At 40.4% G+C, this 17,438-nt stretch overlaps 1 protein-coding gene across 1 annotated transcript in view; it reads left to right on the top strand.

Annotated features, from left to right (window-relative positions):
• Positions 1-274: 274 nt before the first annotated feature.
• Positions 275-17,438, top strand: part of LOC128643593 (integrator complex subunit 6-like) — a gene marked incomplete at its 3' end in the record, with an annotated part of 111,526 nt that continues 94,362 nt past the window's right edge. Inside the window, exons 1-2 of the mRNA XM_053696438.1 lie at positions 275-519; positions 13,559-13,711. Of these exons, the coding sequence (XP_053552413.1) occupies positions 304-519; positions 13,559-13,711 (369 nt within the window). The remainder of the gene's footprint in view (positions 520-13,558; positions 13,712-17,438) is intronic.

Raw genomic sequence — 17,438 nt, forward strand, 5'->3', positions numbered from 1 at the left:
ATAATGACTTGGGGATTTCTGGTAAGTGAATGCATACATTGCCTGTCCTGATACATCTGAACAATATTTTAAACTGGTTATGAGTTTTTTTAAAAAATAGTTGTTCTTGTAAACAGTTGATTAAAAGGTTTACAGATTGCATATGACAAAAAACAAAATAATTAAGGGTGGATGTTGTTAAGCTCGCCTAGCTAGAAAACTGCTGATTCAAGCGATATATGCTTAATTTATTTATACTAAATGCTTTGTTGATTTGGAATAGTAAGATATTTTACAAATGGTAACCTTTAAAGATTAATGTAAATGTTGTTTTTTTCCTCAAGTAATTTTTCCTGTCCATTTTCAATCTCTGCAGATGGTCCTTTAGATGCACTGAGACCTGCCAATTCTTTTGCACCACAAGCATGGCATAGCTGTCACAAGCTTATCTATGTGCGACCTAATCCAAAAACTGGTGTTCCTGTGGGACATTGGCCAGTTCCTGAATCCTTTTGGCCTGATCAAAATTCCCCAACACTGGTAAGTTGATTTTCTTTTCTTTCTTTTTTTTTTTTTTTTAAGTCATTTTAAAGCTTTTAAAAACTTTGTTATTGTAGAGGCTAAATTGCTATGTATCTTAAATATGTTTTATTATGCATCTATAAAGAAAGGTAACCTACAAACAGCAAGGATCAGTATTTCAATACTTGCAGCACTGCACCTTTAAGGGTAATCTACTTGATTTTTTTTTATTGTTTAAATAGAGAGATAACACCTTTACTACCCATTCCAAGCTTTGCATAACCAACATTGTTATATTAATATGCTTTATAATATCTACGTTTACTTCGAAGTATGTCTTTTCAAAGCTATTTCTTAGTGTATGATGTGGAATAGTGGAAATTGCTCCCATTTTATAACTTATTTTATACATATTAGTGTTACTGAGTTCGATTCCCTTTAGGAAGGTTTTTTTTCTAAATCCTTATGTAAATGTATCCAACTCATGATTATATTTGCATATGTGTGTGTGTAGGTTTATTTGTATAACATTTTTAAAAAAATGCAACAAGGTTTGTGTTGCAAATGGTATTATGTGTGTGTGTGTGTGTATATATATATGTATGTGTGTATGTGTATATATATATATATATATATATATACATGTATATATATATATATATATATATATATCACATTCACACACACATGCACTAATTTCTAATGGCAGTGAGAGTCCACACAATCCATTAATGAAACCTATGGGAAATACTTCACCTAGCCACCATGTGGAGTCAAAAACTCCCCAAACAGAGCATTAAATACACACACCCCCAAGACACACACACTTTCCCTACCCTCCTAGTAGTTATTTGCCTCATTTCATGGAGGTAGGCAGAAAGAGGTGCTCTTCTGAAGGTTCTGATTTTTTTTTTTTTTGTCCTCAATGGATTGTTTCCTGTAAGAGAGGACAGGGGAGTTGTTGAAAGCCATATAATTATTTTGGTAGAGTTTTGGCGAATATTAGCTACTGGTGGTCACAGAGAAGTTCCTATGCCTCCCCCAGTTTTATTATGCTATGCTCCCTGTTAGGCAAACTATGTTAGTTACACTGATTTTCCACTTTGTGTTTCAGGACTCCTGCAGACTTAAGAAGTTGCCTAATGAGCTAGGGACAGTGAACAGAAATACAACTGCTGTTTTAGGACCCTAGATACTTAAAGGGACAGTAAAGTCCAAAAAAAACTTTCATGATTGAAATAGGGAATGTAATTTTAAACAACTTTCCAATTTACTTTTATCACCAATTTTGCTTTGTTCACTTGGTATTCTTAGTTGAAAGCTAAACCTAGGAGGTCCATATGCTAATTTCTTAGACTTTGAAGACTGCCTCTAATCTGAATGCATTTTGACCACTAGAGGGTATTAGTTCATGTGTTTCATATAGATAACATTGAGCTCATGCATGTGAAGTTACCCTGGAGTGAGCACTGATTGGCTAGAATGCAAGTCTGTCAAAAGAACTGAAATAAGGGGGCAGTTTGCAGAGGCAAGGTAATTACAGAGGTAAAAAGTATATTTCTATAACTGTGTTGGTTATGCAAAACTGGGGAATGGGTAATAAAGGGATTATCTTTCTTTTTAAATAACAAAAATTCTGGTGTTGACTGTCCCTTTAAGGAGGAATACAGAAAAAGCAGGCTGATACCGAGATACCACATGTACCCTAGAAGTTTTATTAGAGGGCACACAGACTAGTATCCTCAGGTTGAGGACAGGACTTCGCATAACTAGAGTGTCTGACACTACATAGACGGCACTGGGTCCTCCTACTGGACTTGTCGTCCAGACCCAGTACACACTACTGCTGTGTATTGCCATTCGGATGTAGGATGCTGTTAATGAGTGCTCCCATTTAACACAGCGACGTGAAAGAGCCGGGTGGACTGAAGGTGGTGAGATCCTCAAACAGAGCATTCAACACCAGAACTTGGGCATCTTGTTCTATGGGCTCTGTTGGAGTCTATACATTCTATTGATATTAAGTTACTTTCTTGGAAAGTTTCGTTTCTGTTAGCTATTTCATCTGCTCTTAGGGTGTCAGAATTGTCTGCCCTCTTGTGTGACCCGCCTTATCTAGTGTGCCATTTGGATAAGACTTGATATAAATAAAAATCCAAACTTTATTAGAATCCAAATCCATTAAAAGTTTGGGTACTGTATAAATGTGATCTATATTGCTAATAGCTTTAACTTGCAGCATGGATATAAACAATTCAGCCCAGTAGCTATTGAGTTGCTTTTTGTTCACATTATTTATATAAATTACTATATGCTCTGATGCTTATTTACTATTTTAACTAGCCTTCCACTAACTAGGATTATTTAAAGCATATTTCTTGAATTTAATTTAAATTTTTTTTTGTTTGTTTCATTTATGATAGTAAAATATTTATGCAGCTTAAAAGGTTAACTTTTGTTCTCTTGCAAAGGAGTGAAGGGGAAGGGTGTGTTATGTTTTAACCAATGGGGATCATTTTACCTTTGTAAATACACCTGTATGAATTTATGTCTATGATTACGGCTATACCTTGCCGAAACATGTAAGACTTATTCGTCTCTCCCCCTATCTTTGATGTTACTCCATACACTTTTAATGGATTTGGATTCTAATAAAGTTTGGATTTTTATTTATATCAAGTGGGAGCTTTCTGGACTTATTTTTTCTACTTATCGAGAAGGGTAAGGAGCCCTTCTGTCTAATAGTGCCCTGCAGCCGTGGGTTGTTGTATGCGCCCTGGGGGACGTTACGATGTGGAGGATGGTAATGTAGTAAGGATCGTTGTCTACAGCTGACGCCGGACTACGTCATCAGGAAGTGCCGGTGCGCTGAGTCATGCAGCCTCGAGGAGGGAGAAGGCACAGAACGCTGAACTGGCTTGCCGGTCAAGGAGTAATCCGGTTATTACTACCTGGAGCAGGACCGGCTGGATGCTACTGTTTCCTCGTCGAGCGCGTGCGCCTACATTCCTGTAAGTAGCGAGTTCCGTTTTTTGCCAGCATCAAGACACAGCAGTATTATTGCTACGATACCCTCCACTATTTGAGATATTACCCCCCAGGGTTTGTTTACTATATATGCATACAATTTTGTCTTTATACCCAGCACCATCATTTGTTTACTGGAGAACTTTGTACGTTTGTACCCTTTAATTTGGATAAGACTGTACTTCGGACAAAGACGGGATTTTTACCTAAGGTTGTGTCAACTCACAATATCAATCAGGAAATGTTTGTTCCGTCTTTGTCCTAATCCTTCCTCTACCAAGGAGAGATTATTGCATAATCTGGATGTCGTTAGAGCTTTAAAGTTTTATCTTCATGCTGCCAAGGAATTTCATCAATCATCTTTCTTGTTTATGCAGAAAGCAACAGCTGTTACCCTATCCTTCTGGTTCAGAACTTTGTTTCATATGGCTTATATAGAAATGGGTCAGCAGCCTCCATCACGGATTAAGGCACGATCTACTCGTGCGGTGTCTACTTCCTGGGCCTTCAAGAATGAGGCTCCAGTTTAACAGATATGTAAGGCTGCTACTTGGTCTTCATTATATACTTTCACAAAATTTTACTGACTTGATGTTTGTGAGAAAGGTTGTTCAAGCAGTGGTGCCAAGTACTCAGGGCTGTTTTCCCTTCCTTTCCCTCCCTATTTTTTTTGTGTGGACTCCACAGATTGGGTATTGATTTCCCATAGGTTGTGAATGTATTTTGCTGACTCCCTGCCATTAGAAAGAAATCAACTTTTTTATGTGTATTTGTGAAATGTTAATATGAGGACGTGAATATTGCATTAAACCAAGTAACCAATAAGGACTCAACTGGACATTTAAAAAGACAGATGATTCAACAGATGTTACACCTTGAAAAAGTCGACATAGAGAAACGTATGTTGGAGTGTTGATTCAAGGACTGACGTTACAGGAGGCGGGACTTTACAAGCTGTATTGCTCATGCCTGTTCCAAGATTGGTTTAGTTTGCCGTGTGTATGGTACAACTTCACCGTAGAACTTGCTTTGGAGTACTACTTAGTAGTCCTACTAACCCTTGTTTGTGTAACCTTGGTTTTTAAACAATAAATTGTTTTTATATTAAGACACAGTTGATGTCCATGGTGTTTTGCCACAGAATCTTTTGGTATAATCACACGCTGTCTTACCTGACAGCTCATTTATAGCACTATTCTATGTGAGTAAGGTTCTCCCTCATGCTGGTATTACCTATATGATACAAAACTTCACTATATACTATTTCTCTTTGAAGTCCGCAATCTAACACAGGATTGGAAGATATCAGTTTAAAGAGACTGTATGCTTTCAAGTTTTGAACACAGTGGAGTGTGCATTCATAATAATTTCTGACACAGTGTTTGCACTAATATATATTGTTTCTTTTTTGTTATAATCTCTACGTGTGCCCTTTTCTTAGCCCCTGCAGGCTGCCTATTATCTCAGTGCTTTTAATTTGCTTTTTAAATATTTTACAACAGCTAGACAGTGCTAGTTTGTGTGCAATATAGCTAACATTGTGCTCACTCCGTGGAGAATGATAATGGTTAGGCAAGAACCAGCACTGAGATAAGGGGCAATCTGTGAAGCTTAGATACATGTAATCATAGAGGTAAAAAGTATATTAATATAACAGTGTTGATTATACAGAATTGGTGATGTGCAATAAAAAGATGTCCTTCTTAATACAGGGAGAGTCCACAGCTGGATTCATTACTTGTGGGAAATACAGAAACTGGCCACCAGGAGGAGGCAAAGACACCACAGCCAAAAATACCTCCCCCACTTCCTTTATCCCCAGTCATTCTTTGCCTTTCGTCACAGGAGGTTGGCAGAGAAGTGTCAGAAGATTTCAGAGTAGTTCCTCAGGAAGGTTATCTACCCTTCGATATGGGACTGGAGTTTTAAATAGTCTTGTCAGCCTTCTCAGTGAGAGCATTGATGAAAGTTAGAGTCTGGAGATGCAGGGAGAGTCTTTCTGTGAACCCATCCAGACTCATGTTAACAGCTCCTAAGCAATCAGCGTTGATGAGTTTCGCTAACTGCTTTTCATCACTCAAGTCCATGCTACAGTCTGTCACACTTGAAGGACCGTGTTTCAGTTCCACGGCATAGATTCCGGTAAGATCGTTTAATTTTTTACACATCTGTTCACGCTAGAAGACAGGGTCACAGTGGGACTCCTTTTTATCTTTACGGAATCAAGGGTTAATATCTCATTAGGGGGATTGTTGAACAATGGGGTTTTATCATTTATTTATGTGATTTCTGCTGCTTTATGTGTGTGAAAAGTTTTTTGGGCTCATAGACTGATACGGAACGTACAGGTTGCCTTTTTTACTTAAGAGCTACACAGTTTTATTAGGCTTGGCGTGCTTTTTCCTTTAGCAGGGGCGGTCCTGCATGGCTCACTGTGTGACTGGGAGTGGTTACGGTTTCCATTTCCTATTTCCTTCCAACTACAGAGAGGAGCGAGTTTTCTCTATACTGTCTAGGTCATAGGAGGTGGTGAGTGCCCCAGCCATTGGGGGTCTAAGGTGCAGGTTGTTTTTCACTGTTAATTAGGGTTATCCAAGTTTATGGAGGATTCTGAATTTTTAGAGGGGGATTCCTCTACGATAGAATTCGATACCTGTGTATATTGTGAGGAGGCCGCAACAGGGTGTTTTCATCATCCAATGTTAAGATGCTAGATGCCACTGAGCCTTCCGCCTCTGAGGACTCTTCGTCCCGTGAGGCGTGTCCCCTAAAGTCATCTGATCCTACACATACAGCTTCCCCTGGTACCGCTAATCCTCTGCGGCCTTAGCGGTTTTGCCTCGTACTGCTATGCGCAAATGAAGGGTTAATCCATGCACTCCTGCCCAGGGAGCATCGTGTAAATTGTCGGTTGTATCTGATCAGTCATCTGGGGATGCAGGTCTTTCTGAGGCTTCAGAGGACAGACCTTCTTGGTCGGAGACTGCTGCTTCTATTCCTCCGGCAGAGGAGGATTTTGCCTTTTAGATTTAGAGTGGCACGCCTGCGCTTGCTTCTGAGAGAGGTTTTGGCGATTTTAGAGATTTCTAGGACTGATCTGCCAGTCGAATCTCAGATCTCTAAATCAGATAGCGAACTTGATTAAGACCGGTGGAGTAGGATGGGATCCTATTCCTTTTTTAGTCTGTTTCTTTTTTCTTTTCTTTTTTTAAGTATCCCAGTTCCGGGTTCTATGGGGGGTTGTGTTGTTGCACATTCCTAATTGGCTATCACTCTTTTTGTGCCCTTGCTTATTGCTTTTCCTATTCTGTTTTAAGGATAGTTATTCTTAGAGTTTTTGATTGAGGAAACTCTTTTTAGGACGATGTTTTCATCATATGGGATATTTATGTACTGAAGACTTAGGTTGTCGCAATTTCTGGAAACTTCCTGTTGAAGCATCTCTGTCTCGATTCGAGGTGATGTTTCCCTCGATATTTTCAAGAAGAAATTAAATCTTTAGATCTTATAATTCTTTATCTGGATTATTCGCGGACTTCTAGCCCCTAAAGTTGGGGCTTCAAGTTTTTTCCTTTTTTGTTTAGACCTTGAATCGCTCTTGACAGATATGACTCCTAAGTTCACTCTTTCCTTCTGCTTGAGAGAGAGTTAATTTGGTTCCGCTATTCTGTGGGTTTTACAGGTTTTTGATAACCTGAGCTATTCAGGTGGTTTGGGAACCAACTCAGTCCCGAAATAGATCCAGGCAGAGCAGGCCCATCTAACCTAGATGACAGGAGGGACCTGTGTCAGGTCCTACTTTGGATCGTGTTGGGGTCTGACTATAGCATTTTTTTGAGGCGCCTGATCAGGATCGTATAGGATCCAGTGGGGTTGTATCATTTATTTATGTGATTTCTGCTGCTTTATGTGTGTGAAAAGTTTTTTGGGCTCATAGTCTGTTACAGAACGTACAGGTTGCCTTTTTTACTTAAGAGCTGCGCAGTTTTATTAGGCTTGGCACGCTTTTTCCTTTAGCAGGGGCGGTCCTGTATGGCACACTGTTTTAACGGGAGTGGTCACGGTTTCCATTTCCTATTTCCTGACCGAGTAACTACGGAGAGGAGCGAGTTTTCTCTATACTGTCTGGGTCATAGGAGGTGGTGAGTGCCCCAGCCATTGGGGGTCTAAGGTGCCGGTTGCTTTTCTCTGTTAATTAGGGTTACCTAGTTTATGAAGGATTCTGAATTTTTAGAGGGGGATCCCTCTACGACAGAATTCGATACCTGTGTATATTGTGAGGAGGCCGCAACAGGGTGTTTTAATCATCCAATGTTGAGATGCTAGATGCCACTGAGCCTTCTGCCTCTGAGGACTCTTCGTCCGGTGAGGCGTGTCCCCTAAAGTCATCTGATCCTACACATGCAGCTTCCCCTGGTGCCGCTAATCCTCCACCTGGAGGGGGCCTTTTTCCACCAAACGTTACTGTGCAGTTCTGTATGACCATTTCTGCGGCCTTAGTGGTTTTGCCTCGTACTGCTACGCGCAAATGATGGGTTAATCCATGCACTCCTGCCCAGGGAGCATTGTGTAAATTGTCGGTTGTATCCGATCAGTCGTCTGGGGATGCGGTCTTTCTGAGGCTTCAGAGGACGGACCTCCTGGGTCGGAGACTGCTGCTTCTATTTCTTCGACAGAGAAGGATTTCACCTTTAGATTTAGAGTGGCACGCCTGCGCTTGCTTCTGAGAGAGGTTTTGGCGAATTTAGAGATTCCTAGGACTTATCTGCCAGTCGAATCTCTAAATCAAATAGCGAACTTGATTAAGACCGGTGGAGTAGGATGGGATCCTATTCCTTTTTCATCCATTTCCTTTTTTTTTTTTAAGTATCCCTGTTCCGGGCTCTACTATTCTGTTTTAAGGATATTTATTCTTAGAGCTCTTGATTATTGAGGAAACTCTTTTTAGGATGATGTTTTCGTCATATGGAATATTTATGTACTGAAGACTTAGGTTGTCGCAATTTCTGGAGAATTCCTGTTGAAGCATCTCTGTCTCGATTCGAGGTGATGGTTCCCTCAATATTTTCGAGAAGAAATAAAATCTTTAGAGCTTATAATTCTTTATCTGGATTATTCGCGGACTTCTAGCCCCTAAAGCTGGGGCTTCAAGTTTTTTCTTTTTTTGTTTAGACCTTGAATCGCTCTGACAGATATGACTCCTAAGTTCACTCTTTCCTTCTGTTTGAGAGAGAGCGTTAAATTGGTTCCGCTATTCTGTGGGTTTTTTTTTTTTGATGACCTGAGCTATTCAGGTGCTTGGGGAACCAACTCAGTCCCGGAATAGATCCAGGCAGAGCAGGCCCATCTAACCTAGATGACAGGAGGGACCTTTGTCAGGTTCTACTTTGGATCGTGTTGTGGTCTGACCCCCAAGGCAGAACATAGAGTGATCTGAGATGTCATCACAGAAAATGCAGCATGTCTGCAGAAAGAACAGGAGCTGTTAGCACTTTTCAGCGCTGCTCCACATTAGGCTGTTCTTTTAAAACAGAGCTGTTCTCTGGCTGCATTGTATAAGTTTTCCTTAACACAGTGCATCCAGAGCAAAGTACTGTTTGAAGACATCAATCAAATATGCAGTAGTGCTGCAAAACAGCAGTGCATTGATTGTTGTCTGGCTCTGAGATTTTTGCAAGCTTGTTCCCTAGCTTTTCACAGTCTGCAAGCTGTTTTTTTCTGAATGTAAGATGTTTGTATGAGCAATGCACCTTTTTATTACTACATTTCTGTTAAACTAAGAGAAAAGGAAACAAATTAATTCAAGAAACATTTTACAATTCCTTTTTTTGTCTGTAGCTAATATGCAATGCAATTTTCAACTACTGCACTAGATTATAAAACTTAAAATATTGCTTTATTATCCAGTTAACCAACACATTGCAATGGATCTGGTGCTTTAGTGTAAATGACAAATTTACAATTTAATTTAAAAATTGTCTGCAGAAAAAATTTCACAAAGAAAATCTCATCGCAGAAAGTGAAAAAAAGTTCTGTCTCTGGGGGTCTGACTATAGCCTTTTTTTCAGACGCCTGATCAGGATCGTATAGGATCCATGGGTCCTAGAGGTCAGAGCTAGGCTTCAAATCATGCCTTCCAGGACAGTTTTTCCTTCTCTTGATCCTGTCTTTCCGACAGAGAGAGGGAAGCCTTTTTCAAGTGGGTGCGGGTTTTTTGTTCTCTTTTGGAGTCATTGTTCCAGTGCCTATCGCAGTGTGAGGTTTGGGATACTACTAAAACTGCTGTCATTTCATGGTCCAATAGAGGGTGGGATATCCCGTCCTATTTGGATCCTATAGTACTTAAGCAAGGCTTATCAGGTCTCCTTGTTCCAGAGGGAGACTATAAGGTATACTCTACCTTTTGTACGGGAGGAACAGTGCAGGATCACTGTCGAGGAAGGATATCATACCTTTTTCATTCCTCCTTTGGGAACTTTCCTGTTTCTAAGGACCGGCTTTTCCAGTACTTTGGTTTTCAGTTTTCGCTACTGATTCTAATTATTTTCTTTTAGGATCTGGGGTTTTATTTTGGCAGTGGTAGTTTCCCTTGTATTGACGATTCTGGTTTCATTTCCATGGTCTCGTCTGATAGAAGGCTTTTAGAGACTTCATCTGTCTCCCTCGATCCTCAGAGATGGATCTAGACCAGAGTTTCTCTGATGTGGGCGCCAGGGTGGATTCCTGGATGCCAAGTTAGCTTTCTTAGCCAGGTAGATTTTTCTTGGGGTTAGCTTCTTCAGGTCGTGCACTCCAATCCTCCTTCAGGCCATCGCTGGCACTGTGTTCGGGGGTGATGACTTGTCATGGGGTCCATATTGGACTTCATTCCTTTTGCCAAGTCTCATCCCAACCGAGGTTCGGTGTGTGCTGAGGCAGTGGTAGGGAGCTGTTTCGACTCTGTATTTGCATATTTATCTGGACTACTGGTTGAGCGAATAGCTGTCCAGTGTCCTTGTCAAGATCTCCCTGTCCTGTGGGACATCCTTTTTTAAATCAACCGGGGTGGTTTTGACTTCGGTCGCAAGTCCGACAGTTTGGTGGGGGCGTGCCTAAGGGGGCCAGGAAACTCCAGAAAGTTTTCCCTCCCATTTATCTTTTTGGATCTTCAGGCAATCTTTTCTGCTCTCAGGATTTAGTCTACTGGGTTTGTCCCAGTGTAGGGATTCTAGTCGGTCTTACCTTTGCTGGCTTGGATCTCCTTTTGAGCACAAGAGACTCCCTATCGTTGAGGGTAGTATCTTGAGTTTGGTAGTTTGCAGAGGTTCACTGCTGCTCGCTGTCTGCGACCATCTCTCCGGGGGTGATCACCCGGGACGAATGTTATTTAGAGAAATTCCTTTTATCTGAATTGTAACTGGAAGGGGACGCCGAATGAGAATCTTGGGACGTCCCGTTTCTATTCCAGTTTACCCATTATGGGTCGTGGTTCAGGGATCCTCAGGCGGAGCTAATGGCTACATTGGCCGGTGCCTTGGAGGTTCATTACAATTTTTCCTTTCCTGCCATATCACTCCTTGAATGGTGGCTTGAATCTAGAAGAGACAGGCATCAATGATACTGCTTACTCCGTTGAGGCTGCATAGATCGTGGTCCCGGATTAGTGGTTTCGCCTCTATGAGGGTTACCTTGTCGCAGGGATCTGCTGGAACAAGGTCTTTTTGCTTCCTCAAATCTTTTTTCTCCGAGGCAGACTGTGATATGTCGCTTAGTCTTAACCGAAGAGACGTTTTTTTCTGAAGAGGTTATGGTCCTCTCATTAAAGCGTGTTGGCTGGTCCCTCGTCATCTATCATAGGTGTGGAGGACCCCTTCGGCTGTAAAGAGAGTGGTTCATCCTGGCACACTATTCAGTCCTGCCAGGATTCTTTTCTTCCTCCAGAATAATCTGGAGAAGGGCTTCTTAGCTAGTTCCTGGTTGGGACAGGTTTGGTCCTGTCTGTTTTTAGGTTCTAGAGGCTTGTTGTAGTTCTGGACACACAGTTTGGTTAGGGCTCTGACTGCGTTCAGGCTGGTGTGTAGTTCTGAGGCTCCGTCTTGGAGATTTTGATCTTGTTTTATGGTTTTGGCATCGGGCTACCTTTGCTCTTAGAAGACCCATTACGTCTAAATATTACTTTTGTGTGCAAAAAGTCTCTGAGTTTACGGACTTGCTATGCGACCCTCCTTATCGGGTGTTCCACGATAGTAAGGCTGTTTTGCGAACTTAGTTGGATTCCTCCTAAGGTTGTGTCAAATCGCACCTTCAGTCGAGAATTTGTGGTCCTTTTTATATCCTGTTCCTTCTTCGCAAAGGAAAGTTTACTACATTTTATGGAATCGTGCCTTAAGGTTTTATCTTCAGGCTATCTAAGAATAGACAGTTTTATCTGTTTACTATCTATCTGGGAAGCGTAAGGGTCAGAATACATCTTAGACTTCCTTATTTTTTAGTTGAGGAGTATTTTCCGCTTGGGACAAGCGTTAGCGGAACGTAAGCCTCCTCTGAGGTTTACGGCTCAGTTTTTTAAGCAGTGACAGTCTCTGGGGCCTCTAAAATGAGGCCTCTATGGATCAGTTTTGTTGGATGGATTACTTGGTCTTACATTCTTTTTCCAAACTTTGATTTTTTTTTTGCTTCTGTTGAAGCAGACTTCAGGAGAAAGGGTTTTGCAGGCTGTGTTGCCCTCAGATGGTGTCCGCCTCTTCTTTTTTTTGCCCTCTTGTTAGTATTCAGTGTCCTCTGTAGCTTGGATATAATTTCCCACAAGTAATGAATGCAGCTGTGGACTCTCCCTGTATTAAGAAGGAAAATATAAATTATGCTTACCAGATAATTTCCTTTTCTTCTGTACAGGGAGAGTCCACAGCTCCCGCCCGTGTTCTCCATTGGGCGACCCTAAATTTTAATTTGTTCTTCTGGCACCTTTTCACCCTGATATTTATCCTACTATTCCTTGTTCCCTAGACAGAATGACTGGGGGATAAGGGAAGTGGGGGAGGTATTTAAGCATTTGGCTGGGGTGTCTTTGCCTCCTCCTGGTGGCCAGGTTCTGTATTTCCCACAAGTAATGAATGCAGCTGTGGACTCTCCCTGTACAGATGGAAAGGAAAGTATCTGGTAAGCATAATTGTATGTTTTTCGCTCTTTTTTAAAAAAAAAATATATAAAAAATTGAAATTGACAGTAGTCTGTCCCTTTTAAAAGTCTTTTCACTTCCATAATCTATAAAGGTGTTTCTTTAAAATGTACCTGCCCCTCTCTATCCTGTAATTTTTCAGTTAAAAAAAAAAAAGATAACAAAAATTGTATGTTAGTTGAACTTCTATAAAATAATCAGTAAAAATGCACTTACTATCTTCATGTGGGGTAGTATGTTAAATGTGTCATTTTAATTGAAATAATGCGTCTTGTCACCCTTATAGCTAGCTAACACATACTTTGCAGCTGCGATTTAGTTATTTCAAAATAAAAAACTTTTTTTTTAACATCATGGTGTGTGCATCAACATATATACACAAATATATAAAACAAAGACAAATAATTGACTATAATGTACCTTTTAAACTATTTCTGCTTCCTTATAAATGTAGTTAGCATATTTTAAGAATTGCACATTTTAAAGGGACACTAAAGACCAAATTAAAGTTTCATGGTTCAGAAAGAGCATACAATTTTAAGCAACTTTCCAATTTACTGCTATTATCAAAAAGTGAACAATCTTTTTATATGCATGCTTTCTGAAGCACCAGCTTTTACTGAGCATCTGCAAGAGTTCACAGTATATACATATATGCATTTGTGATTGGCTGATGGCTTGCACATAATACATGGGGAGGGGAAATATAAGTAACTGATATCTGTAAGAAAAAAATCTTTTTCTCATTTGAAATTCAGACTGTTACTGATTTGTCTTTCTATTATACATTCATTGGTTATGCAATTCTACTGTACTTTCTGGTCCTTTTAAGCTAATTGTATATACTTGTACATTTTGTTTTCTATATTGAAGCCACCGCGCACTGCTCATCCTGTGGTGAGGTTCTCCTGTGTGGACTGTGAGCCGATGGTTATTGACAAGCTACCATTTGACAAATATGAGCTTGAACCATCTCCTTTAACACAGTACATCTTGGAACGGAAGTCTCCTCATACCTGCTGGCAGGTTTGTAACTAAGTTTTAATGTTAGAATGATAGTCCTGCTTACATTGTGACAAGTCAAAAGCACCAAGGAATTTATCCAAATGAAAAGCAAAACACACTATGTAAGTCTACAAATGACTACACGTGCAATTGGAGTCACAGTGAAAGGAGAAAATGGTGATATCCTTTTTCAATGTTATTTTTTATATTTATGGGATATTTATTGTTGTCTTCTTTTAAAATTCTACAGTATTATTTCTCTTGTAAGGTGTATCCAGTCCACGGATCATCCATTACTTGTGGGATATTCTCATTCCCAACAGGAAGTTGCAAGAGGACACCCACAGCAGAGCTGTAATATAGCTCCTCCCCTAACTGTCATAGCCAGTCATTCTCTTGCAACTCTCAACAAGCTAGGATGTTGTAGGAGAGAGTGGTTAAATATAGTTAGTTTATTTTCTTCAATCAAAAGTTTGTTATTTTTAAATAGTACCGGAGTTGTGCTATTTTATCTCAGGCAGTAAATAGAAGAAGAATCTGCCTGAGGTTTCTATGATCTTAGCAGGTTGTAACTAAGATCCATTGCTATTCTCACATATGTCTGAGGGGATTACACAGATGAGGTAACTTCAGCGAGAGAATGGCGTGCAGTTTATTCTGTTATCAGGTATGTGCAGTTATAATTTTTTCTAGAGATGGAAAACACTAGAAAATGCTGCTAATACCGGATTAATGTAAGTTAACCCTGAATACAGTGATTTAATAATGACTGGTATCATGCTTACTCCCAGGGGTAATACCCTTATGATATTGCAATATAAACGTTTGCTGGCATGTTTAATCGTTTTTATATATGCATTGGTGATAAAACTTTATTGGGGCCTAGTTTTTTCCACATGGCTGGCTTAAATTTTTGCTAGAAACAGTTTTACTGAGGCTTTCCACTGTTATAGTATAAAAGTTACAGTTGGTGCAGTTAAAATTACAAACTGTGACATCCAGCTTCCCTCAGGAGTCCCCTGTATGCTATAGGACATCTCTAAAGGGCTCAAAGGCTTTCCAAAGTCGTTTATTGGGGAAGGTAGGACCACAGCTTGCTGCGGCAGTTGGTTGTGACTGTTAAAAAACGTCTATTTCGTTTTTTTGATCCGTTTTTTGAACTAAGGGGTTAATCATCCATTTGCAAGTGGATGCAATGCTTTGCTAGCCTATTACATACGCTGTAAAAATTTCGTTTGATTTACTGCATTTTTTCACTGTTTTTCAAATTCTGACAAAATTTGTTTCTCTTAAAGGCACAGTACCGTTTTTTATATTTGCTTGTTAACTTGATTTAAAGTGTTTTCCAAGCTTGCTAGTCTCATTGCTAGTCTGTATAAACATGTCTGACATAGAAGAAACTCCTTGTTCATTATGTTTAAAAGCCATGGTGGAACCCCCTCTTAGAATGTGTACCAAATGTACTGATTTCATTTTATGCAATAAAGATCATATTCTGTTTTTAAAAAAATTATCACCAGAGGAATCTGACGAGGGGAAAGTTATGCCGACTAACTCTCCCCACGTGTCAGACCCTTTGACTCCCGCCCATGGGACTCACGCTCAAATGGCGCCAAGTACATCTAGGGCACCCATAGCGTTTACTTTACAAGACATGGCGGCAGTCATGGATAATACACTGTCAGCGGTATTAGCCAGACTACCTGAACTTAGAGGTTAGCGAGATAGCTCTGGGGTGAGACAAAATGCAGAGCATACTGACGCTTTAAGAACCATGTCTGATACTGCCTCACAATATGCAGAAGCTGAGGAAGGAGAGCTTCAGTCAGTGGGTGATGTTAATGACTCAGGAAAGATACCTGATTCTAATATTTCTACATTTAAATTTAAGCTTGAACACCTCCGCGTGTTACTTAGGGAGGTTTTAGTTGCTCTAAATGACTGTGATACCATTGCAGTGCTAAAGAAATTTTGTAGACTGGATAAATGCTTTGCAGTGCCGGTGTGTACTGATGTTTTTCCAATACCTAAAAGGTTTACAGAAATTATTAATAAGGAATGGGATAGACCAGGTGTGCCGTTCTCTTCCCCTCCTATTTTTAGAAAAATGTTTTCCAATAGACGCCACCACACGGGACTTATGGCAGACAGTCCCTAAGGTGGAGGGAGCAGTTTCTACTCTAGCAAAGCGTACTACTATCCCTGTCGAGGACAGTTGTGCTTTTTTAGAGCCAATGGATAAAAAATTAGAAGGTTACCTTAAGAAAATATTTATTCAACAAGGTTTTATCCTACAGCCCATTGCATGCATTGCCCCTGTCACTGCTGCTGCGGCGTACTGGTTTGAGTCTCTGGAAGAGGCTTTACAGGTAGAGACTCCATTGGATGACATACTTGGCAAACTTAGAGCACTTAAGCTAGCCAATTATTTTATTTCTGATGCCATTGTTCATTTGAATAAACTAACGGCTAAGAATTCTGGTTTTGCTATACAGGCGCGCAGAGCGCTATGGCTTAAATCATGGTCAGCTGACGTGACTTTAAAATCTAAGCTACTTAACATTCCCTTCAAGGGGCAGACCCTATTCGGGCCTGGTTTGAAGGAGATTATTGCTGATATCACGGGAGGAAAAGGTTGTGCCCTTCCTCAGGACAGGTCCAAATCTAGGGCCAAACAGTCTAATTTTCGTGCCTTTCGAAACTTCAAGGCAGGTGCGGCATCAACTTCCTCTAATAATAAACAAGAGGGAACTTTTGCTCAATCCAAGACGGTCTGGAGACCAAACCAGACCTGGAAAAAAGGTAAGCAGGTCAAAAAGCCTGCTGCTGCCTCTAAGACAGCATGAAGGAACGACCCCCTATCCGGTAACGGATCTAGTAGGGGGCAGACTTTCACTCTTCGCCCAGGCGTGGGCAAGAGATGTTCAGGATCCCTGGGCGTTGGAAATTATATCCCAGGGATATCTTCTGGACTTCAAAGCTTCCCCCCCCAAAAGGGAGATTTCACCTTTCACAATTATCTGCAAACCAGATAAAGAGTGAGGCATTCTTACACTGTGTACGAGACCTCCTAGTTATGGGAGTGATCCATCCAGTTCCAAAGGAGGAACAGGAACAGGGTTTTTACTCAAATCTGTTTGTGGTTCCCAAAAAAGAGGGAACCTTCAGACCGATTTTGGATCTAAAGATCTTAAACAAATTCCTCAAAGTTCTGTCGTTCAAGATGGAAACTATTCGTACCATCCTACCACTGATCCAGGAGGGTCAATATATGACTACAGTGGATCTAAAGGATGCTTATCTTCACATTCCGATACACAAAGATCATCATCTGTTTCTCAGGTTTGCCTTTCAAGACAGGCATTACCAGTTGTAGCTCTTCCCTTTGGATTAGCTACAGCCCCAAGAATCTTTACAAAGGTTCTAGGGTCGCTTTTGGCGGTCCTAAGGCCGCGGGGCATAGCAGTAGCCCCTTAATTTTTTTTTATTTTTTTTTTTATTGAGGTAATAATTTGGCATACAAACACGAAATTGCAGCAGTATACAATAGAAATCTAAATTTGCTTATAACAGGATACAATGTGTAGGTTACAGATTAATAATCATTACACGGGATCTCAGTTGCACTAAACAGAGCAAAAAACATAATCACCTGTTGCAAAAATAAAGGAGATAAAACAACAATTCAAGAAAATGCCAATAAAAGTTTTGAACCTTCTTGTTTATCTACGAGGCCACTCTTGGACCC

Source organism: Bombina bombina, unplaced genomic scaffold (genome assembly GCF_027579735.1).
Source record: "Bombina bombina isolate aBomBom1 unplaced genomic scaffold, aBomBom1.pri scaffold_837, whole genome shotgun sequence".
Lineage (NCBI taxonomy): Eukaryota > Metazoa > Chordata > Amphibia > Anura > Bombinatoridae > Bombina > Bombina bombina.